Source organism: Mauremys reevesii, linkage group 3 (assembly GCF_016161935.1).
Source record: "Mauremys reevesii isolate NIE-2019 linkage group 3, ASM1616193v1, whole genome shotgun sequence".
Lineage (NCBI taxonomy): Eukaryota > Metazoa > Chordata > Testudines > Geoemydidae > Mauremys > Mauremys reevesii.
This window is the reverse complement of record NC_052625.1, coordinates 72,343,525-72,368,749: the sequence shown is the minus strand read 5'-3', so window position 1 is coordinate 72,368,749 and position 25,225 is coordinate 72,343,525. Positions and strand designations below refer to the sequence as shown.

The following is a 25,225-nucleotide window of genomic DNA, read 5'->3' as shown; positions in this document are numbered from 1 at the left end:
AGAGTTCAAATTTTTAAACTTTTCCACATGACAAGAAATTTACTTTTTTTTAAGATGAAAGATAAAATTCTCACATAATAATCTGATACCAGCAGCTGAGGTTTTCATAAACCACCAAATATTGCAACGGTCACAATAAATTACTGGGCACAATACAGGGGTAACCAGGTGAAATTTAAGGGCCTGTGTTACACAGGAGATCACACTAAATGATTTAACAGTGCCTCTGGCCTTGAACTCTTTGAGTCTAAGGCTATGGCTACACTACAGCTTCTCCTGCTGACATAGCTACCGCCGCTCACAGGTGCTGGAGTAATTTAGCCAATGGGAGAGAGCTCTCCCATCAGCTTAGAGCAACTACACAGAGTTTACAGTGACAGCCTAAGAATCAAATCACAACAGTTGGCAATACCAGGCTAATCAAACACTAAGTTTAAACTATTTGATCCCGCCCCTTTAACATCAGCCCTACAGGCATAAACTTCAGATTTTTCCTGTCCCATAGGAATGGAAAGTTTTAAATTCTTTATCCCATGAGCAAGGCAGGGAATAAAATTTAAGCTATATTTAATTGCTCCACTTCAAGCAAATTACTCTGAGAATGATCACAGTTTACTTTTAAATAATCTTTTCCTGTAAGCCTACAGTACTTCCCACAGTACATCTTCTTCTTATTTAAACCTGGCTTCCACAATCTTTCTGATGCTTTCCTAAACATAGATCCAGATGACCACAGCAAGGATCATCCAAATGCTTTCTGTTCATTAGATTGGTAAGGCAATGGAAAAAGGCTCATGAAGTACAAATGTTAAGAGAACTTAGATCCCTTTAGAAACTTATAGTTACCATCAGAAACCACTGGCGTTTTGCCTGTTATGTATGGAATTTCCCACCCAAAGGAATACTTGAGCAGGGAAAATATTAAAATATAAGCTTACCTTTGCAATAATAACTTCTTTTTTCAAAATCTTCATCGCATAATATTTTCCACTTGCCTTCTCTCGGACCAAAATAACTTTGCCAAAAGTGCCTTTCCCCAGTAGTTTTAAATAGTCAAAATCATTCATTGTCTGGATGGAGGAAAAAATCAAGAATAGGATTGTACTATGCAGATACTACATATATGCACATTTGGTGCACTGCCACTACCAAACAGTACCACTGACAGCAAGTTAAGACCAAGTTATACAAATAGTGGATTTCCACAATCAAATTCAGAATAGTGAAGAACATTTTAGTTTAAGGCTTCAACTATACCTTTAATGCATTTATTAATATAATTATTTAAGTTTATATTCTCTAGAAAAACCCCAAATAATATAAATTAAGTGATCTTATATATCATATGTAATGATTCTTAGCAACAGCACATGCAGAACAAATTAGTATGAAATTCATGGATTCTGCCAGTTTAAGAAAGATTATCAACTCTAGCAGAACAAAGGGAGTGAAAGAAATATGGCCACTCACAAGCTTCCTTTAACATCAGGCTGCTGCTGGCTCTGGACTGACGGGTTTTGGGTTTTTTTGTTTGTTTTAAACATACATGATCCACTAACTGCAATACAATGCCAGTAACAGACCTTGCAGCTTAGCACCAGCTGTTGGCTTATTTAAGTCTTTGGGTATAGAGTTTACTGCTTGATTGTTTTCAGAACCAACCTGGTGTTTATGTTTGCATTTTTATTTTCTTCCACTTAACTGAACTACTGCAAAATGGATTCCAAGAAATCAAAATATTAGCAGAAAACAGATCTGGAAACCTTCATATCTATCAATATAAGCAGGCAGGGTAAGGAGGCTGATGAATCTGGTGAGTCTACCATTGCTCACTCCTTTTTTAGGTGATGGGTTTAGTTATCCTGAGGGAAACATTCTGAAGCCTCTTGACCTCTCTAAAAGCAGTTTTGAAGTTACAGAAGGCACAAATAAAGGGTGTCAAGATACTGTGAACACTGAATACAGACTGAAAACATGAAAATAGAAACTGCAAATTTAAAAAACTATATAAAATACTATAGTTTAAGTCTCTCTAAAAAAATTAAAAATCTGGAAAATTAGGAACCCAGAAATGACCAACTGTTAAAAATCCAGGAGTGTTTAAAAGGGGCTGAGCCAGAGAAAGGCATTTAGGAGCTGCATGTAACAACATAATCCATTAAATCTGATCTTGTCAGTGAAAGGGTGCTCCTCATTCCTGGGATTTAATGATAATTCTCCCCAACTTGGCTACTCTCATCACATTTCCATGCCTAGTTATTTTTGCTCATACCTAATAAAGACCGTGAGTGTGCATGAGCATACACATGTGTGTACACACACCCACAAATACCCCCTTCTTATGAAGGAAAAAAGAAGATTGCTTGTACAGGCAACTAGGCCTCCCATCTGTCATCCATCTCAAATGATAATGATGCACTAGGCTGCTTTTCCACATACATGCCTTGCTAATGGTTCGTCTACACTGGCAACGTGGCAGAGCTTTAACGTGGCTTGTGTGGTCACAGCGCAGCTCTAAAAAAACCACTTCCCCTAGAGGCGTGGCTCCCAGCGCTGAAACACCGTCTAAAACGGCACTTTACAGCGCTGAAACTTGCTGCGCTCAGGAGGATATTTTTTCACACACCCGAGTGAGAAAGTTGCAGCGCTGTAAATTGCCAGTGTAGACAAGCCCTAAGAGTCACACATTCGGGGGGAGGGGAGAGAAGAGATGGAGAGGCTGTCCCTTAAAATAACCTTTGGTCCCATGTAATGTGTACTCAGCTAGGAGCCAGAATACTATGGGTTCTGGTCTCACCTCTTTTGCTGATTGGTGTTAACATTTCTATGCACTGTGTTCTTTACTGATCAAGGTCTCATATCCCTACCCTAGGGACAGGAAACTATCAATTCCCCACAGTTTACAAATAAGGTAATTGAGATGTTGCACATGGCCACTTCAGGCAGATGTGGAAAAAGAACCCAGGTCTCCAAGACAAAAGCAATGCAAAAATTCATCCACTTAGCCATGATGCCTTTTGGAATGAGTTTGCAAAACCTACATGCTTGAACTGTGATGTCTCTAACCACTAGATCACACTCTGCTGCCAGAACCACAAACAAAACCCAAGAATCCCAATATCCAACATCCCACTGCTGTCTCACCTACAGCTGTGTAATCCACTGGCCAAGCATGTGTTATTTCCCTCTCTAGGGGCTGATACACATACAAAATAAAAGCCTATTCATGTATGTATCATTCGCTCCTTTCGTTTAAGTGGCAGAGATCTGTGTTGTGGCTCTGAAGCTCCTGGGTTCAAATCCTGCTGACGATCCATCAGGGAAAAGACAGTATGTGACTATGTAATTAAAGTCTGTTTATAATGCATGTGCACAAGGGACATAACTCAAGTTGCATCAACAAAATTAATCCTGGCATTCCATAGTACTTGGCTTTGCAACTTTAATGCTCAATGTAGAATTTTTGAAGCTAAAATATAAAAAGATACGGGACCACCACTTAAATTAGCACTTATGGGATGACTAAATACCTCATGACATTGCTAATGAGCTACACAGCCTGTTGCTGTAGGTCTCCAGTCTGAATCCAGCCCAACTCAGTGGTACTTAAAATTTGTTCCCATCTAATGTATGTTTTGTGGCTCCTCTATGACTATTTTAGTGAATCACATTTCCTGTTTGACAAACTATCATGCTTTGCACTACTTGGTAGATTCAGTAGAGATGCTCAGAACTGTGTAGACCATGGAGAACAAAATATCCCTGTAATCCTTAGAAAGAAGCATTATTTATCAAGGCCAAAACAGACCACTGTGATCATCTCATCTGACCGCCTGTATAACATGGGACACAGAATTTACCTGAATTAATTCCTGTTTGAACTAAAGCATATATTTTAGAAAAATGTCTAGTCTTGATTTAAAGTTTTCCAGTGATGGAGAATCCACCATAACACTTGGTAAATTGTTCCAATGGTCAATTACCTTCACTGTTAAAAATGTATCCATTAATTCTAGTCTGAATTTGTCTAGCTTCAACTTCCACCCACTGGATCGTGTTGTACCTTTGTCTGATGACTGAAGAGTCCATTATCAAATTCCTGTTCCCCATGAAGGTACTTACAGACTGTGATCAAGTCACCCCTTACCCTTCTTTTTGTTAAACTAAATAGATTGAGCTCCTTGAATCTATCACTATAAGGCAGTTTTTCTAATTCTTTATTCATTCTCATGGTTCTTCTCTGAAACCTCTCCTCTTTATCAACATCCTTCTTAGACTACATTCTTTGTTCCTAGATGTATATCTTTACATTTGGTAATATTAAAACACTTGTGTGTTTGTGCCCTGCCTCCAAGGCAATCCAGAATGTTCCCTATCAATGACTTGTCCCCTTCATTATTTAGCACTCCCCAAATTTGTGTCATCTGCAAACTATCAGTGATGATTTTACATTGTCTTCCAGGTCACTGACAAAAATGTTAAATAGCATAGGGCCAAGACCCAATCCCTGTGGAACACCATAGAAATACACACACACAAAGATTGCCCCATTTATAATTATATTTTGAGACCTTTCAGTTAGACCGTTTTTAATTCATTTAAGTGAGATGTTAATTTTGTATCATCATAGATTTTTAATCAAAATGTCATGCAGTACTAAGTCAAATGCCTTCAAGAAGTCTAAGTATATTACACCAATACTATCACCTTTATTGTTGAAAAACCTGCCAGTAGATAAATAGAGGGTTTCATTTTCCATGACTGTCTATGCCTTTTACTTGCCCTAAATCTACACAACTGTGTTTAAAGATGAAGTTTATGATTTTAGGTAAACTGTTTGAAAATTTGATCATTAAATAATTTGTATAAAATGCCACATCTGGAACTGCACAAAACCTGAGATCTATGGGCAAGTGACTAAATGTGTTTGCTGATTTAGCACAGGAAACTCAGAGGCATAAAAAAGAGAAGTAAAAAATTGCTAGTGGCTGGGGCAAAAAGAGCTGTGAAGGTCTTTCCAGCTAAAGCAAAGATAATTGATAATGGTGACCTCCAGAAGTTTAAACAATTTGATCATGCAAAGAAGTTTTTAGAACAAAAGAGAAGGAAGAGGATTAACAGGTAGAGATCATCTCAAAAAGGACCTAATCAAGAATGCTTCTTTTACTCGGTTTTAAATTTATATGATGATTTTCTTACAAAAATCTTTAACCAGTTTAAGTTTTAGTGAAGGCTTAGCACAGTGGTTCTCAAACTGTGGGTTTGAGAACCCCAAAGTGGGTTTGCCAGGGCTGGCATTAGACTTGCTGTCGCCACTTGTGGGGAACCACTCAAGGTGAGCACCGCCTGGATCCAGACACCTGGCAGCCTAAGGTCCCTGTAAGCTGCACAGATGCACAGCCTTCTTAGTGGAACCCGCCCAGAGGCCTGCCACAATCGGGGGAGGGGCGCCCCTCTCCTGGTCCCAACCTCCCCTAGCCCCAACACTACCATGGCCAGGGCGCCCTTATCCCGGTCCCAACCAAGCTGCGGCGGCCCTCCCCAGGCCCGAACCCAACCCCGTCCCAGACCTGCCAGGGGATGGGTGTCTATCTTGAGGTCCCAGCTCCGGAGTTACTGCACCAAGGAGAGGCACCTCTCTCCCCTAGCCCAGATGCAGCTCGGGGGAGTCCTCTCTCCCCGTCGTAGCCTTGGAGCACCCTCCTGCACCCCAAAACACTCATCCCTGGCTCCACCCCAGAGCCCGCACCCCCAGCACCCAACTCTCTGCCCCAGCCCTGAGCCCGCACCCCAAGCCAGAGCCCTCACACTCCTTCACCCCAACCCTCTGTCCCAGCCCTGAGCCTCTCATCCCCAGCCCTACCGCAGAGCCCTCACACCCCTGCACCTCAACCCTCTGCCTCAGCCCCCTCCCACACTCCAAAGCCCTTGGCCCCACCCCCACCACGTGAATTTTGTTATGTGATGTGTCACACATCACCTCCATATTGGTACGCACAACAAAATTCATTCCAAACATGGGTGGGAAAAATGAGAGGGAATACTGCTGGCAACCCTGTCAGAAATGCCGGTTTCTAGATCTTTCCGGTTGGTAAAGTGCTGGAAAACACAGCTTTTACTGTAGCTAATTTTCTCTGTTCTATGTTCCGGCCTGCATATAATAAAGCATAATTACATTGTGGTTGACACATGGAACTTTTAAGCAGATGCTTGTAGAACACTTCTAAATTACAACTGTGCTGTTGCAAACAGGTCCACCATGTAATGTGTGACCACAAGTGTGTGGTGACCACATGGAAGATGTTAATACATATCTTCAGCAAAAGACTAGTCTTCTCTAGAGTCCCGTGTTTTTTACAAATACAAAAGAACACAAAAATGAACAAAAAATGTATAAACTAAATAAAATGAAAAACTCACCCTGTAGCAACAGCTCCTGTTCCATGGGGCTGGGCCCAGCTCCCCACTCCAAGCATAATGGGGCGGAAGGGGTGAAAATTTGAGTGAGTGGTGTTGCAACCTGGCAGGCCCAGCCCTACAGGACAGGTGCCTCTACTGCAGGGTGAGTGCAGGACTGGCTCTCCCTGCAATCTGCACCTCCCAGGGCCTCCGACCTTCTAGAGGCAGGATCCAAACCATCCCCCAGAGCTTCTCACCACACACACAGATAAAACAAACTAAACAAAACAACATGAAATCTCCCCCACCCGCTAAATGAAAAACTATAAAAAATAAAAAGAATTTCATGGGGCTCCAGTGTTCTAAAGGCGTCAATTTTTAACAGTGATAGTAATTCATCATTGGAGTCATGGTGCATTCTCCATCACTGACAAATTTTAAATCAAGATGGGATGTGTTATACAGAAGGTCATTCTAGATCATCACAATGGTTCCTTCTGGAGCCCTGGAATGTATTCATCGCCCCACAAGTCACAATTAGAATTCTGGCAGAACAAGCCAGGTCATCTGCTCCGTTTTAACAGTCTTATAAACAAACATGCAGCAAACAACTTTCTTGCTCTTTTCTCTGTTAAAGTAGTGAAAACTGCCTGCCTGAGAATGGCCTGGAGATATGATTCTTGCAGAGTGAAAAGCACAAGAAATCCCCATTCAACAGAACAGTGGCTTGGTCAGGGTTGGGCAGAATCCTTTGTATCTTAACCTATAAGGCTGGCCATTCACTCCCTGGGGGATGGGACAACCGCTTGATTAACAAAGGGCAGTTGATCATCTACTCTGTGAGTCTGAAGAAGGAAAGTGAAAGCATTTTATGCCATACTACTTCTAAAAGTCAGAAATCTGTGCGAACAGCCAAAACCTCCGTAAAAGGGATCATCTCTTCCTTCAGAATCATCACCAGACTGGGGTGAGTACAGTCTTGTCAAAGTCCATTCAGAAAGTTAGCACAGCATCAATGAAGAAGGGAATACTTTGGTCTAGATGAACACAGTTATAGGTATGAAGTGAAGGGCAGAAAGCCAGTCGTATTGTAAGAATCTGTAATCTAATATCTCCACAAATGAAACTAAAATCAGTGCTATCATGGATCTAGTTTACACACATGCCGCATCAAAGCAGATATTACAAAGGGAAGCAATAGCCTTGGAGGATTCTGAGTATGGCTTAACAGCAGGCCATGGTCATAGACCTAGCGGTGGAGACAAAAGTATCTTCCTGAGTTTACCAGAGGGCTTAGAGATGGCAAACAGTGCAGAGTAACACAGTGAGGCCTGCCAAGGAATACAACGGGTGGATGTTGGGAGACTGAAGAAGCACCCCTCAACCAGAGGAATGAAAGAGCTGAGACTACTAAAAACTTTGATGGGGTAAAGGGGCAAATACCCATTCACCTGAGGGTTTTAGGGAATTAAGACTCTTGAGGGGCTTCCATCTATTAGATGAGGTTCTCTTCTCTTGTCCCTCCCCCTCACCTCCTATTTCTCCAGTGTTCTGGTACTATTTTTTTTCTTACTTCTTACTCATTCTGCATCCTGAAGAACTAATTTATGAGGTAAGGGTAAGATGGAGAGAGCAGAGCTGCAGGTTCCATACTTCCGTTGTTGGAAGCCAAAATAACTAAGAAAGGTTCACATAGTTAATCCTTGTGTAGAGCTGACTGACTCCACTACTGGTGTTTTATTTGAAGGATGAGAAAGAGAATAGGCTTTACAACAAGTTGTGAAAAACTCATAAGAACATACTCTGTGCATAAAGGAACCAGTTCCGTTCCTATTTAAATCAACAGGAGTTTTGCCATTGATTTCAATGAGAGCAAGATCTGACCATAAGGAAAAAGTGCATACAGGAACAAAAACAATCTTCAGATCCTAATCTAGCATACTGTATTTCAGGATTCTAGTGATGGTATTAGCATTTTATAACTACAATATACATTAAGCTTTTAAAAGTTATTTATGAAAAGCACCACCTTTGATTTACAGAAGTACCCAGACTGAAGATGATGGAGCCAGTTCTATCAAAATTAAATCATGTACTCAAAAGATCATTTTATTTACAGACTCAATTTACTACATTTCTAGAGCAGAGTAGTCCCATTTCTGTGTATTTGTTTCTTAATATGATTATGTTCTTATACTCATAAGTGTACCATATGGAGCAGGCAAAAGCAAAATTCATTGGGCTTAGATGTAGAATCCTGTGACAAAGCTGTGTAGGACATATTGTACAACAAACCCTTGATGTTAAACAAACCCATATAGAAAATAAATGACAGAATAGATGGATTATATGGTTATAAATTGTGGTTCTGAGTATACCAACAACTATAAGAGCTTCACAAAATCATATGTCTAGACTGATTTCTAACCAGTCAATACTATCGTTTTTTCCTATAGAAAAGTCTTTAATAAAAGAAGCAAGAAAAAATATTCTGAATGATTAACATTATTATAGTATTCAGGACTGCTGGCTGCTGACTCTATGGATATACAGGGAAAGTGACGACACACCCTGTATTAAGGTTACTTCAAATTTTTCATTTAAAAAAAAAATTCTTGAAACCTTCTTTGAATTTTGGAAGGGAAATAGCCATAGGGTCATGGACGTGCCCTTTACTGCCCTCAAAAAACTCTATTCAGATACAGCTGAGTTATTAGGTATCAAAAATCACCATTTCCCATCTGAGGTTAGTTTTGTACAGCTTGCTTTAGACTTGCTGCCAAAATCCCTCAACATTCTGTAGCACTGTACACGCACTCATCTCAGGCATCTCACTTCAGATTTCACAGAGAGCTCATGGTCTCAATAGGACACAGAAAAAAAATTAATCTTCCTCTTCCTACACCCTCCCACCCCTTTTGGCTTATGGAAAGATGCACTGCACGGTGACACAGGGAGACCATGAGTTCCAAATGCACTTCTTATAAACTGTTAATAATTCTGTTCTGTTGACAACACTTATTGATATGCAATGTCTTATACTCCACTGAGAAGATACATAAACTGGGAATAGTACTCAGATCTCTAGCCAGGCAGACCCAAATCCCTTCAATTTAGCCACATTGCCTATCAGAAAGACCCTGCCATATCTTTGGGCATGCTGTTTGTAAAAGAGTGCTAAATCATGTATAGGTAACCCACTGTTTCATTGTGTTATATCTCCACCTCTAGTGGCTGGTTGACATAGGGCTCTTCCTGTTAACTGATGTATGTCCTGGAGCATAACTGGTAGAAGTACGTGCTGCGATGCTAAAAGCTCAGGATTCAAACCTTCCTGATGATGCATGCTGAAGAGATTGTTACAGCTGCACATAACAGGACCTGGGTTTTGCCTTATTAAAAACTAGAGCACAGATATTTTGCTTTCTGTGAAAGACAAAAGTCATTAAGAGCCAAATCCTGCTTACTGTTCTCGTGCAAATAATACATTTCTTTAAATGGGACTATTTGCATGAGAAAGGCAAATAGTTTTCCTTTAGGACAACTCCTATTTCCAAATTTCTAGTAAAGTAAAAAAACTAAAAGGGAAAATATGAAAATGTATAATGGATTAGTTGACAATTTTTTAAACCCTGGTGTAGGCGTCAGTTGCCTGAAAGAGTGAACTGTGGGCTCAAAGAGTGAGTTATATTAAAATAACGAAACCAGAGGCATTGAGCTTTAATAAAAGAATTGTATACTTCCATGCTTTATGGTAAACAAACTTTTCTATAAATAATTGTCTTTGCATATTGCTTCTATACAAATACACAGCTATACACAAGCTATTTACATATTAAGGAACCTTATCAGTCATCTCTGTATCCTGTTACCTTTCTTTTATGATGAGTTGTGGAAGCATCCATCTCCTCCTCTCCTATATTGTCTATCTGTGATGTTGGACTACAGTTCATTCTCTCCTCTTCTTGCCTCTGAAGCCTGTCTGCTACAGCTTGGATGGCTTCTGTCCATTCTTCCCTATCAAGAATAAACCAAAATTCCTATTAATAAAAACTAACAAGACTTGACCCCTTCTGTCAAATATTTTCTAATGAATGCACACATAGTAGTAGTATTTTACCTGCAAAGTTATTATGCTATATAATAAAGGAACTACTGAAGTAATTTGCTTCAATTTACTCCCATATACTATATAGTCTGGCAACTGGTACATGCTCTAGATCCAGCAGCATAGGATATATGTGCATGGTAGATTATATCACAATAATAATGTGTGTTTGATTTTGTAAATACTTTAATAGCAAATTAAATATCTTAATGAGTCAAAGTATAGCTCAGGGTTTAGGGTAGACAGTATTCTGCAATCCTTATACAGTCTATGTTTCTTGATGGGCTTTTTAAAAGAATATCACTAAGAAACAAGAATTGCACAGTATAAGGCAATGTTGGGCTTTTAAAACAATCTAACTACATTTAAATGTATATATATATCTCTATACTAATATAATATTAACAAGACTGAAAGGAAAGCTTGTAGCTATGCAATTTCTAAAATAATGCCAAACCATGGTATTAATCTCCACTGGAAGAGGGCACTAAGAAATAACAAGGATCACAATACAGCTAAGTAATGATACACCTCTACCCCGATATAACACTGTCCTCGGGAGACAAAAAAATCTTACCACATTATAGGTGAAACCGCATTATATCAAACTTGCTTTGATCCGCCGGACCGCACAGCCCCGCCCCCCTGGAGCGCTGCTTTACCGCGTTATATCCAAATTCGTGTTATATCAAGTCGCGTTATACTGCGGTAGAGGTGTACTTACATGGCATCTCATCTCATGTCTCCTATACACTTGTCTTGCAAATGAAAAGTTTATTCTTATACTTAAATAAATGTGTATACATCTACTCTAACAAGGAATTGTAATTACAACTAAAGATATAGTCATACGATATTGCATTTTCTGACAAAACAAAAGATATACTGGAATGAAAAGAAATTCAGAGCTACCGAGAGAAGAAAATGCGTTTCAAATTTGGTTTATGTTGCTGAAGATGTAACACTTCAGAGACATGTCATGACACAACTTTGGATAAGCTGAGCACATTCTTTCCCTTCAGTTATATAAAGTTCTTATCGTATACTTGATATGAATTAGGAATATTTTACAAAGGCTAATATATAAATTCTTAAAATAATCACACACAAATAATCATAGAATCATAGACTATCAGGGTTGGAAGGGACCTCAGGAGGTTATCTAGTCCAACCCCCTGCTCAAAGCAGGACCAATTCCCAACTAAATCATCCCAACCAGGGCTTTGTCAAGCCTGACCTTAAAAACCGCTAAGGAAGGAGAGTCCACCACCTCCCTAGGTAACCCATTCCAGTGCTTCACCACCCTCCTCATGAAAAAGTTCTTCCTAATATCCAACCTAAACCTCCCCCACTGCAACTTGAGACCATTACTCCTTGTTCTGACATCAGGACCACTGAGAACAGTCTAGATCCATCCTCTTTGGAACCCCCTTTCAGGTAGTTGAAAGCAGCTATCAAATCCCCCCTTTCTTCTCTTCTGCAGAATAAACAATCCCAGTTCCCTCAGACTCTCCTCATAAGTCATGTGCTCTAGCCCCCTAATAATTTTTGTTGCCCTTCGCTGGACTCTTTCCAATTTTTCCACATCCTTCCAGTAGTGTGGGGCCCAAAACTGGACACAGTACTCGAGATGAGGCCTCACCAATGTTGAATAGAGGGGAATTATCACATCCCTCAATCTGCTGGCAATGCCCCCACTTATACAGCCCAAAATGCCGTTAGCCTTCTTGGCAAGAAGGGCACACTGTTGACTCATATCCAGCTTCTCGTCCACTGTAACCCCTAGGTCCTTTTCTGCAGAACTGCTGCCTAGCCATTCGGTCCCTAGTCTGTAAGAGTGAATGGGATTCTTCCGTCCTAAGTGCAGGACTCTGCACTTGTCCTTGTTGAACCTCATCAGATTTCTTTTGGCCCAATCCTCTAATTTGTCTATCCCTACCCTCCAGCATATCTACCTCTCCTCCCAGTTTAGTGTCATCTGCAAACTTGCTGAGAGTGCAGTCCACGCCAACCTCCAGATCATTAATGAAGATATTGAACAAAACCAGCCCCAGGACCGACCCTTGGGGCACTCCGCTTGAAACGGGCTGCCAACTAGACATGGAGCCGTTGATCACTACCCGTTGAGCCCGACGATCTAGCCAGCTTTCTATCCACCTTATAGTCCATTCATCCAGCCCATACTACTTTAACTTGACTTGTGCCATACTGGTAGATGTGCTGAAACTTCTGTCCAAAAATTTGGAAGACATAACATTCCTCACCGTTCCTCTGGAGTGTCTACATGAAATGTCCTCTCTATGACAGTTGTCCACTGAAGACATCTAATAATAAATGTATTTGGCTTCGGTCGCTCTGTTTTCATTAGCTGGCATTCTAGAAAGATATAAAAGGACATTTTTTTTCTTCTAAGTATTGCTATTATAATATGGGAAGAGCAAATAAAATTGTTTAGTTACATTATTCATAGTTTATATACACATCCAGTATTTATAAGAAGCCATGGAATGAATTACCCAATGCCTAGCTGAACTTGGGGCATGGATGAAAGCTAGTTAGTTGCAGGCAAGATTGAGATAATATTTGTGGGCTGGAGGAAACATCCAGAAGAGTTGATGGAATTTTATCAGTGTCTCTCATACAGGGAGAGTGATTCTATTTGTAAAACGGGTGTGCAACTTGAGGGTGGTGTTAGATCTTGGACTGCTCAAGGATGCTGAGGTAGTGCTTGTAGCTAAAGGCACCCTTTTCCATCTGCACCTGGCAAGATGAATGTGCTCTTTTTTCTACAATGCAAACCAAGCCACAATTATTCATGCTGTTGTCACTTTAAGATCAGATTGCTGTAGTGTGCTCTCCATGGGGATACACCTTAGGACCATTCAGAAGCTGAAGCTAACAGAATGTTGCAGACAGCTTATAAAGAGCATATTATGATCTGCACAGTCTTCTAATAAGCTTCCAGGTGGAATTCAAGGTGTTGGTTTTAATATATAAAACCCTAAATGGTCTGTGAGAGACTAGCTTCTTTCCCTTGCTATTCTGGCACAGTTAAGATTAGCAGAGGGGCTCAACATGGAGCTCCCTCAATATAAAGAAGAGGGAGCTGCTGGCAGGACATTCTCTGTGAGTGGTCCTATGTTTTGCAGCTTTCTCCCCCAATTTTGCCAGAGACATATTTTTTATCTTTCAAGCATACTGTAAAGCCCATATTTGTTTTTCAGTTTGTTAAAGCAGCTGAGATTGCTGAGAGTTGAGGTGTATATTTATGCTGTAATTTTAAAATGCATAAGATAGTTACCCAGACCACTAGATAGGAAATATCAATGTATTTTTAAAAACTTAATATATTAAACATAATAAAATAAATATTTGCAATATTGTACATATGAACATATATTAATTCACAAAACTATATTCACAAACATATATTCCTATACAATGAATGGTAAGTAGAAGTTTGCTTTTTCAAGTACATTTTTGCAAGAAGAGAGTAATGTTTAAGTTAAATTCTTCAAAATTTCTTAGGGAAGGAGTAAGTTCATCCAGATCTTCCCATATATAACTGAAAATCAAGACAAAATAGATAAGGCATTTCAGAGAACGAGCTAGACGACAGTTACGTTTTCCATAACTGGTGTTCTTTGAGATGTGTTGCTCATGTCTATTGAGCAATAGGTGTGCATGCTCACCACGTGCACCGGTGCCGGAAGTTTTTCCTCTAGCAGTACCCATAGGATAGCGCCCTAGCGACCCCTGGAATGGCACTTCCATGGCGCGGTATAAGGGGTGCTGCGTGCTCCCCCCACCCTCAGATCCTTCTTGCCAGACAACTCCAACAGAGGGGAAGGAGGGTGGGATGTGGAATAGACAGGAGCAACACATCTCGAAGAACACCAGTTACGGAAAAAGTAACTGTCTTTTCTTCTTCAAGTGATTGCTCATGTGTATTCCACAATAGGTGATTCTAAGCTGTATCTGTTGGAGGTGGGTAGGAGTTCACAAATTCTCAGGACGGCGTACAGCCCTGCCGAACCCAGCATCATCCCTGGTCTGGGAGACGATCACATAATGCGAGGTGAACATGTGAACTGAAGACCACGTGGCAGCCCTACAAATGTCCTGAATGGGGACATGGGCCAAAAAGGCAGCTGACAAGGCCTGCGCCCGAGTCCCGCCGGGTCATAACAGGTACGGATGCACGAGGTGATCCAGTTGGAGAGCCACCGTGTGGAGATCGGCCAACCTTTCAGGTGCTCGGCCGAGGAGATGAACGGTTGTGAGGACTTTCTGAATGGCTTAGTCCGCTCCAGGTAGAAAGCCAGATCTCATCTCAAATCTAGCGTGTGGAGGCAGCACTCCTCACTGGACGCATGGAGCTTGGGGCAGAGGACTGGCAGAAAAATGTCCTGACTCATGTGATAGGTGGAGACCACTTTCAGGAGGAACGAAGTGTGTGGGCAGAGCTGGACCTTATCTTTATGAAACACCATGTACAGCCGCTCAGAGGTCAGGGCCCTGAGCTCCAAGACCCGCCTAACCGATGTGATGGCAACCAGGAAGGCCACCTTCCATGAGAGGTGTAACCAGGAGCACATGATTAGCGGCTCAACCAGGGACCCCATGAGATAGGCCAACACCAGGTTTAGGTCCCACTGCGGGAAACGGGGCCTAACATACGGGAAGAGGTGATCCAACCCCTTAAGGAATCAGCCAGTAATAGCATGGGAGAATACCATGTGGCCCTGCACCAGCGGATGGAAGGCCGATATGGCCGCCAGGTGCACCTTGACTGACGAGGGCACCAAGCCCTGGGCTCTACGGTGAAGGAGGTAGTCCAGAATAAGATGGATCGGGGTGGCCACTGGGAAAACGCCTCTCGTCCGCCCATCTGGAAAACTTTGCCAAGTAGGCTCGATGCGTGGAGGGCTGCCTGCTTTCTAGGAGGACACACTGAACCCTGTCCAAGCATGTCCTTTCCTCCCTACTTAACCATTGAGCAGCCACCCCGTGAGGTGGAGTGGTCCTGGGAGAGCAGGTCCAGGCAGGACGACAACGGCCACAGTGGGGCAACTGCCAGGTCCGTGAGGGTCCCGTACTAATGCTGCCTGGGCCATGCTTGGGAAATCAGAAGGACTCTGGCCTTGTCTGTCTTTATCTTTTCCATGACCTTGTCGATCAGCGGGAACAAGGGAAAGGCATAGACAAACTTGCCTGACCAGAACAGGAGGAAGGTATCGGAGATAGTGCCTCGTCCCAGCCTCCCCCAGAGCAGAACTGGGGACAGTGACGGTTCTGCCGAGTCGCGAACAGGTCCACCTGGGGAGTTCCCCACACTTGGAAAAGTCTATGCACCACCTCTGGGTGGAGAGACCACTTGTGCTGAGAGGAGACGTCCCTGCTCAAGCGATCTGCCCGCGCATTCCGGGTTCCCAGCAGATGGAAGGCCTGTAGACAGATGTCGTGGGCTATAGAAAAGTCCCACAGCCTGAGGGCTTCATGGTAGAGGGTAGAGGATCGGGCCCCACCTTGCCTGTTGATGTACATCATCGAGGCCGTGTTGTCCGTGAGGACCTTGACCACCCAGCCCACCAGGTGCAAGCAGAAGGCCATGCAAGCCAGCCGTGCTGCCCTGACTCCTTGATGTTTACATGGAGGGTCAGATCCTGAGCCGACCACAGACCTTGTGTCTGAACGTTTCCCACATGGGCCCTCCATCCCAGGTCCGACGCATCGGACACCAGTTCCAGCAACAGGACCCTGCCCCTGAACGGGACCCACTGGAGCATGGTTCTCGGGGAGGACCACCAGCATAGGGAGGTGATCACTGGCTCGGGTACCGTGAAGACTTTGTCCATCCTGTCCCTGGCCTGCGAGAACTCCGAGGCCAACCAGAACTGGAGGGGCCTCATCCTGAGTCTGGAGTAATGGACCACAAACGTGTACGCCGACATGTGACCCAAGAGCTGGAAGCATGCTCTGGCTGTTGTCACTGGAAACCTTGTGACCATGTCAATGAGACCGTTCAGGGTCTCGAACCTGTCCAGTGGGAGGGAGGCTCTGGCCCACGAGGCGTTCAGGACCACCCCAATAAACTCTATGCGTTGAACTGGGACTAATGTGGACTTGGTGTTGTTTACCAACAGGCCCAAAGTGTTGAACATGGACAGAAGGAGTGCCACGTGATCCTGCACTTGTGACCAGGAGCTGCCCTTGACCAACCAGTCGTCCAGATAGGGGAAGATCTGGACCCCCCCGGCGCCTGAGGTAGGCCGCCACCACCGATGTACATTTCATGAATACCCTGGGGGCAGTGGACAGACCAAACAGGAGGACCGTAAATTGGTAGTGTTCCTGCCCCACCGTGAAACGGCAGACGCGTCTGTGCCCCTCAAATATATGAATGTAGAAGTACGCATCCTGCAGATCGAGGGCGGCGTACCAATCCCTGGAATTCAGGGAGGGGATGATGGAGGCCAGGGAGACCATGTGGAACTTGAGCTTCACCACATATTGGTTCAGGCCTCGCAGGTCCAAGGTGGGCCTGAGCCCCCCTTTGGCCTTCGGATAAGGAAATAGCAGGAGTAGTACGCCCATGCCTTTGAACTCTCCGGGTACCACTTCCTAGGCCCAGGAGCCGCCCCACCTTCTGCTTGAGCGGAGACTTGTGCGAGGGGTCCCCCAGGAGGGACGGGGGCAGGGGATGGTTGAGTGGGGAGGAAGTAAACTGGAGGGTGTAGCCCCAGGAGATGGTGTTGAGGACCCATCAGTCCGAGCTCAGCTGTGACCACTCCGGGAGGAAAGCACACAACCGATTGGAGAAGGGAAGCTTTATTGAGGGTGGATCCCTGATGACAACTGGCAGGGCGCTTCCAGGCGTCCTGTCAAAACCGCCCCACTTGCTTGCCCTTGGAGGACCCAGGCTGGGGGGTAGGCTGAGACTGCCTCTGTGGGCACCTCTTATAGTCCCACAACTTCTTATAAGTGGTCTCATATTTTGAGTGGGTGGGCTGAGCGGGAGACTGCTGCGACTTGAACTCAGGTTTAGCCAGAGCCGGAACATAGAGACCCAGAGTCTGGAGAGTCATGCGGGAGTCTTTCAAGCCATGTAGCTTTGTGTCCGTTTGTTCCGCAAACAGAGCTTTGCGGTCAAATGAGAGGTCCTGCAGGGAGGTCTGCGCCTCGCTGGACATCCCAGAGAGCAGGAGCCACGACACCCTTCTCATGGACACCGCGGAGGCCATGGACCACGCGGCCATGTCTGCTGCATCCGAAGCCACCTGCAGGGTTGCCCTGGCAGCCACTGTATCCTCCTCCACCAGCACTTTGAACTCCTTCCTGTCCTGAGGCCAGCACGATACTTTGTGTCCCCACAGGCACCAGAGGGTCCACCACCTGGTCGGTCTTCGGGCATGGGGCTGAGGATATACGTCCCACCGACTCCTTCGTCGGAGGTCTGGAGAGGGAGGCTGATGGTCCTTCTGAGGCTCTGGCCACTGAGAGCTGCATGGGGGGCCACGGTGCCCACTGCATCCGTTGTGGCACTGGTGGAGCCAGCTGTTCGGCCTGGCCCATCGATGGACGACTACGAAGGGAGGCTGGGAGGACATACGACCTGCTGCTGACCGGGAGGAGCGGCGGCACCAGGAGCGATGCTGACCATGGGATGGCGATCCTGACGTGGAGGACTAGTATTGTTGGTAACAGCTGCTCTGCAATCAGCTCTGGTGGGCAGACCCGTGACGGCGATACGCCGGTGATCAACGCCCAGGGCTGCAGCGATGGTGCCATGGCGGGGTCCTGGAGTGATACGCCGAATGGGAACAACGTCTATGTTCGTGCCATGATGAACTGCGATTGCCCCTCCAAGATGGGGACCTTTGGCAACGTCTGCCTCAGTCCCGTCAGTGTTTGCTCCTCAAGACGGAGTGGTGCCAAGAGTCTCAGTCAGACGGAACCCAACCAGACAGCGTGGTGGGCGTCAAGGGCGATCCACGTGGACTTTGCCCTGAATGGTTGCTGGGAGGCAAACAGCATCAAGAATGTTCCCTCGACTGAGACCGCTACCAAGCCAGGGGTGACTGCGGAGATCCCAGCAGTGGCTTGCCTCTGGAGCGCAGGGCCGACATCGGCAGTGCTCCTGGTATCGGCATGGACCAAACATCCCAGGTTGCCTGCAGGGCCTCTGGTATGGAGGGCATCCAGACATCTGGGAAGGCCTGCTCCAAATGGGCCGGGCTACTCCACTTGACTTGCGTTGGAAGCCTAGAGGCTGGTGGGGATCGAGGACTGCCCAACTTGGGTCTAGCCTCTGTCCCGGGTTTACTCAGGTGCCGCAGCGAAGGCGGCCTCTTCCTATCCTTCTTGGCATGCCCGACTAGTTGATGGCACCGAAGGGTTGCTGCACACCAACACCATAGTGCCTGGTGCCGACTCGGAGTGGCGCACCAGAGCTGGGGTCAGCGCCGACTCCATCAGAATAGCCCGGATCCTAATGTCCCTTTCTCTCTTGGTCCGAGGCTTGCACTGATCGCTGAGATGGGTTTCCCCCTAACAGAGTAGACAGTCTGCATGTGGATCACTCACTGGCATAGATCACCTACAAGTGTTGCATAACTTAAAACCCGGAGCACGGAGCATGCCCCGGCCCTCTAGCTAAAACTAAACAACTAACTAACACTACAGGTACCATACACTGAATGACCAAGCAGTTTTGGGGACGAGCTACAGCAAAGCTGGAGCAGAGCAGTTCCAAAGCACCTTCAATGGCAGCAAGAAGGAACTGAGGGTGGGGGGAATACACAGCACCCCTTATGGAGGCGCCTCTCCAGGGGTCGCTAGGGCACTCCCCTATGGGTACTGCTAGGGGAAAAACTTCCAGCACCGGTGCACAGTGGCGAGCACACCTATTGTGGAATACACATGAGCAATCACTCAAAGACGAATAAGAAATTCCACAGAAAAATTACATAAAGATCACATTCTTAAGGACCCATAATTCAGGAAATATAAGTTAACTCTTTACCTTTGCACCTAAGCATTAAGTTTTTAACATGTAATCGCACACTATTTTTCAAACAACAACAAAAACATTTCTACGACTGTAGAGACACATCTTTTTAAAATGTTGTATATATATTCAAATGTTGTGGTCAATGTCCAGTTGAGATTTTGACCTCAGTCAATAAACTTAAGAACTGATAATCATGTGCAATTTCCATTGACTTCAAACCTGGATGGTGTTGTGCACTGACTCAAGATTTAGCCTTTAAATCCTTTACAATAATAAATCTTTTTCCCACACATTTTTAAATTATTTTTTCAGCACTCATTCATGTTCTATACATTTAGAGATATTTTCTCCAATTGCAAACACATATTAATATAATAAATTACTATTCAGGCAGGGTTGGAGTTCACTCTATGTCTTATAAAGCACTGTTCATAATCTATAGTGCTATACAAATGTTTATTATTATTAAGAATAATAAAAAATTTCATTTTTGACTTCTTACTAAGCTCTGCAATTAGCAAACAGTAGTTTGGAAGTAACTGTCATTACAGTTGGTCAATATTGGAACGATTTTCATTAGAAGTGCATTTGCCAAAAATTTTAATTTCAAAGAAAAATATTGGAAAATCAAAATTCAGAAACTTTGACCAGCTCTGGTTCTAATACTCTCCAAACATATGTAGAACTCTTATTTAAAACTAAATTTTACGAGTCTAGTTTAATGTCTTTTCTTCAAAAAAGGAAAACAGTTTTAGAAAAGCAGAGTAACAACACACTTCAAAAAAATCAATATTTTATCCATATTTCTCAAGCAAGTGAAAGCACTAAAGTTTATTGGCATCTGGCATACACACACACCTCATAAGCTATCGTATGCACATTTACTTGGGTAAGCAACATTCCTACTATGATTCAAAAATGAATAATGGCTCATTTGTTGACCTCTCCTTTTACTGACAGCTAATGAAAAATATGTGTAAAGATGAATGAGCGAGTACTATAATATAGAGTATTACAATTCTTTTCCACTAGCTACTGAAAAACTGCATTACACTTACAAAGAAAAAATAGTTTGGAAAGTGAAGTACAAAGCACAGAGGAATAAGTGAAGCTGGCTACCAAGAGCTGGCTCAGGATGCTCAAGCAATAGTTGGGTCACTACCAAGAGAAGAGAACAAGCCGCCATAATGTCTTCAAATTTGCTACTATACATAAACAAATGTAATTAAAAGGCTGAATCTCAATTCAAAACAGTTGGAAGTATAAATTATCATTCAAAAAGATGAGTAAGCCAGTAAACAGACTCAACTTTGTGTTCTTGTATGCTAGCCATCTATAATTTAGAATTACAAATTTTAATCCTAAATCCTTCAGTGATGTTAGGATTCAAGATCAACCATGAAAGTTTTCTGACCTTTTAAACCTAGGCAGGATACAACAACTCAGTGGAGACTATATGTTCAAAAGACTACAATACTAAATGAACAACAGAAATTGGAAATACAGTTTTAGAAAAAAATATATCTTTTCAGGCCATTTCTGATCTTTTATCTAAGATGGGGCAAAAATAAAGAGAGTTTAAAAAATACAAAGGACCTTTCTGAATTATTGAACTTACCTCCTTAAAATGAAAAGATGATGTAAAATGCCAAAGGTTAACTTTATTCATTATGGCTACAAAACGTTTGACACCTTCCGAATTATTAGGTAAACTACCATTTTCAAATAAAATGATGCTGCTATCTAAATTAGATAGGTTAGTTAAACTCTCCTGAGCAACTCTAACTACAAGCTGTATTTCAAAATGTTCTGTTTACTTTACACCATTCTGAACCACAGATGACAAAGTTTGCTTGAAGCTGTAATTACTCTGTAAAACTGGGAAGCCAATTAGAGGGCCTGAAACCTGCCAGTTCAAAAAAAAAAAAAAGGCAGATCATCTGTTCAGATTTTATTAAAAAGTTTAGTCTGAATTCTATAACTTTAACCATTTAATCACCAGTTTTCTTCTCAATTACATTAATTCACCATAAAAGCTAAAAAGAACACTAAATGGTCATCATGATTATTTCATGTATACAAAGTTACGACAGCAACACAATTTGTTGATGTGGCTAGACAAGAGTACTGACCACGTATTAAGCAATAAATATATACACACACACACAAACACACACAAGAACTCTTGCTAACTTGATCAGAAGGCTCCCAGCAGCAGATGCAAGAGATGACTTCTGCTATGGAGTGGGGAAACTTGAACATAAAAGGTAATTTCCCAAGATTACAGCATAATATGAAAGAAAATACAAAGTTATTATTAATATTATTGTACAGAGAGTAGGCATTACAACTTATTGATCAAGAGAAGTAACCTTTGCCATTGCATAGCAGACACAAACAAGTTAATTATATTCCACACTACAGAATAAAAAGTGCCTTGATGTAGTTGGTCATGCTCCAAATTCTATTACTTCTGATCCCCCAGGAGGTACTGTGCTGGCACCCACTGATGATTTATCATTGCATGCTCTCATTCAATAAGGGAGGGTGCAAACACTGGCACTTCACATGCCAGTGGTAGTTTTTTAAAAAAAAAAAAAGAGAGAGAGAGAAGATTATATTAAACACACAAATAAATCTGACAATTTTCTTGGTTAATTTAGTGCTCATGAAACAGAGGTATTCATAGCAATAACCTGAGCCAGATATAATACAGTCCCCAGAGCACTTCTTATGCATCTCAACCCTGACATGCCATCCTCAAACCATTTCAGCCATAGGCCCCTCTTCAGCAGAAACTGAAAACTACAGTATGCCAAGCTGGTGAAGGTTATATGAAATGTCCATTAGCTTTAAGGATGAGACAAGCAACCCATTTTAATTGGTGACCCATGTCAAGATTGGAACCCAAGTCTCTGAAGCTAAATGATACCATACTAATTGCATACCTAGCATTCACATGCTAATATGAAAAAATCCCCAAAAGAGAATCAGACCCTAGAATACTAACTGTGGACCACTGAGAGCAAATCCTTTCTAAAGCTCTTTAGTGCCATACAATACAGCTGGAAGGAAATACAATTCTTCTCCTCCCCACCCGCTCAAACTCCCAAAAAAGAAGTACTATTGTGTGCTTGTGTGATGTTAATACCATGTTCATATATACAATGGAGAAATAGTTTATGCTAGTAGAAATATCCTTTCCCATTGTCCATCTCCACTTCCCCTACAATATTGGTAAATTAATTGGTACTTTAGTTTACCTAACAAACAAATGTTAGCTATATACATTAGACCTGAGTAGGAACTACCATAGTTTACTTGTGCATAGTGTACTCATAGTTATAATAGGGGCCATCACTCAAAGAAGACCCTTAGTGCACTCATAGTCAGGTACAAATGCATATAACTTGGAAGGGAAAACCCAAAAAAGAAACGTAAATAACTGCTGTTCTTTGAAAAATGTCTCTGTGAATCCCCACGTGTGGAATATGGTACTCCCTGGTGTTGATGCAAGGAACCTCTACCAAAACTCTGTCTGTTGGGGTGCACAATGCCCCCAAGTGATATTGATGGCTGAGGTCTGAGTATATATAAAGGGAGCGGAGTCCCTACCAATCTCAGTTCATTCTCCTGAATCGCTGAGTCCCAAAGCGTGACAGGAAGTCTGAAAAAGAGAAGATGAGTGGAAAATGTGAATGCACAGAGGAGACTCCTGAAGAACAACAATTACCAGTAAGTTCCTTCCTTTCTTCTTCCAGGACCTCTGTGCATTCCCACTTGAGAGAAGGTAGCAAGCTGTACCATTTGTAAAGGTCAAAAAGCGAATACTCCCTGCTTGAACATGGCATCTGAACAAGAGGCAAAGTTTAGAGGCTTAAGGGTATGGATGGGTACAAGAGGCATAATATTTAACACAGGTATGAACTGAATTTTTATCTGCCTTTCTGCATCTCTCCATTGTGGGTATCTATCATAGATATGCCACAGAGGAAGCCGTGGCTCGTGTAGAATGGACTCTAATTCCATTTGGAAGGGACATTTGCTTTAGCATAACACAAGCAAATGCAGGAACTGACTCTCAGTGACTAGAATGTGGATAGTAAGGTCTAGTTGTTGGAGCAGGTATCAGGCCTCGTGGTTAGAGCAGTGACCAGGATGTGGGCAGTGGGGTCTAGTGGTTAGAGCAGGCACCAGTAGCTAGGGTCAGAACCAAAGTCAGAGGCTAGATCCCAGAGCCAAGCATCAGAGCTGGAATCAGGAGTCAGAACCCAGTGTCAGAACCAGGTTACCCAGAGTTACACAAGACAGGGGCAGGGCTGGGAAGAAGCAGGCACAGGCTAAAACAGCTATGGTTGAATGCTTTGAGCAGCTGCTGAACTGCTGCTGCTGGGCTTAAGAGTCAGTCTGACTCTTCCAACCAATCAGGAGGTATAGTCAACTAGGTATTAGCTTTCCAAGGACTACATTTAAATCTCTCACTGGTGTAAGTTCTTTATCAGAAGGAAAGGCATGGATTTGTCCCTTGAGAAACCTAGTTGATGTGGTGTGGAAAAACCCTGGATGACAGGCTGAAATAGCAGTTTGGCGTATGTTCTAGTATGCAATAGAGGCCAGCTTCCAGCCTGAATGTTTCCACTTTTATTTTTAGTCCTGCAGTCCAAGTCCCACAAACCCAAGTCAGCTGACCTGGGCCCTGAGACTAGGTGCCAGGGATTTTTTTAATTGCAGTGTAGACATACCTCCAGGGGGCAGACTCCAGCCATAAGCCTTTACCAACTGTTGAGCATAAAAATGTCCATAACACTATTGTGCTGCAGGTTTTCTGGATAGGACAGGATCTCAATTACTCTTTCACCACAACTAAGGTCAGGACCCATTAGAAGCCAATCATCCAGACCTCCAGGTGCCTGGATGGGAAATTAAGATGAGAATTTTCTCTGCTGCTTAGGATAGGAAGTCTATAGATTGGAGTAGGTGGTACGAAGGCTCCCAAGGGAGCTGTAACAAATTGGTATACCAGTGTTGTCTTGACCACACCAATGCTATCCACAGACTTTTTATCCTGTCCCTTTGGATCTTCTGTATACCCTAAGAGTATGGGCAGGAGTGCATATGGAAAGTCACTGGACTAGTGCAATAGGACGGTATTGGTGAGGCTTTGTCCTTGCCCACTCTGGATCACAGTAGGTTGCGTTTAGTGTTCTCTCTAGTGACAAACAGACCTATTTCAGGAGTTCCTCACCTGCTGAACAAGTGATGAGCCACCATCTCATTCAAAGACCAAACAGTCTGCTTGGATACTATGTATTCTTGGCACGTGCAGGGCTACAGGTTGTACATAATGGTGGATGCCCCAGTGCCAGAGTTTCATCACTTTCTGGCAAAATATAGGGGAATAAGTACCCCCTTTTTGGTTCAGATAATGCATGTCAGTAATGTTATTGGTTAGGATCTGAACTATTTTCCCTGAGACAAAGGGCAGGAATGATCTTAGTGTCAGTGTATGACCCAAAGTTCCTGGGCATTAAAATGAAGTATGGAGTCTTGCAAATTCAACAAACCCTGCATTTGTGACTCCTGAAAGTGAGCTCCCTAGCCAACCATGGGCGCATCTGCTGAGACCACCAGTGCCTGGAGCCGAGGGCTGAACTGTACTCCCCTACTAGTGCATTCTCTCTGTACTTCAACCAGGAGAATTTCTG

The 25,225-nt window shown here is 43.3% G+C and overlaps 1 protein-coding gene and 1 long non-coding RNA gene across 12 annotated transcripts in view; one reads left to right on the top strand and one right to left on the bottom strand.

Annotated features, from left to right (window-relative positions):
• The window catches only part of AKT3 (AKT serine/threonine kinase 3), a 285,284-nt gene that overhangs the window by 105,580 nt on the left and 154,479 nt on the right, over positions 1-25,225 (bottom strand). For 10 of the 11 annotated variants that reach the window (XM_039530509.1, XM_039530513.1, XM_039530512.1 and 7 more), the window contains 3 exons: positions 12,772-12,883; positions 10,272-10,416; positions 939-1,070 (listed from right to left, as the gene is read on the bottom strand). In XM_039530509.1, coding sequence (XP_039386443.1) covers positions 939-1,070; positions 10,272-10,416; positions 12,772-12,883 — 389 coding nt within the window. Of the gene's footprint in view, positions 1-938; positions 1,071-10,271; positions 10,417-12,771; positions 12,884-23,135; positions 23,188-25,225 lie in introns of all 11 variants that reach the window. The other variant, XM_039530519.1, reaches the window with a different exon arrangement.
• LOC120401033 overlaps positions 6,976-25,225 on the top strand; it is a 29,568-nt gene continuing 11,318 nt past the window's right edge. The window contains exon 1 of the long non-coding RNA XR_005596248.1: positions 6,976-7,366. This is a non-coding gene — a long non-coding RNA (uncharacterized LOC120401033). The remainder of the gene's footprint in view (positions 7,367-25,225) is intronic.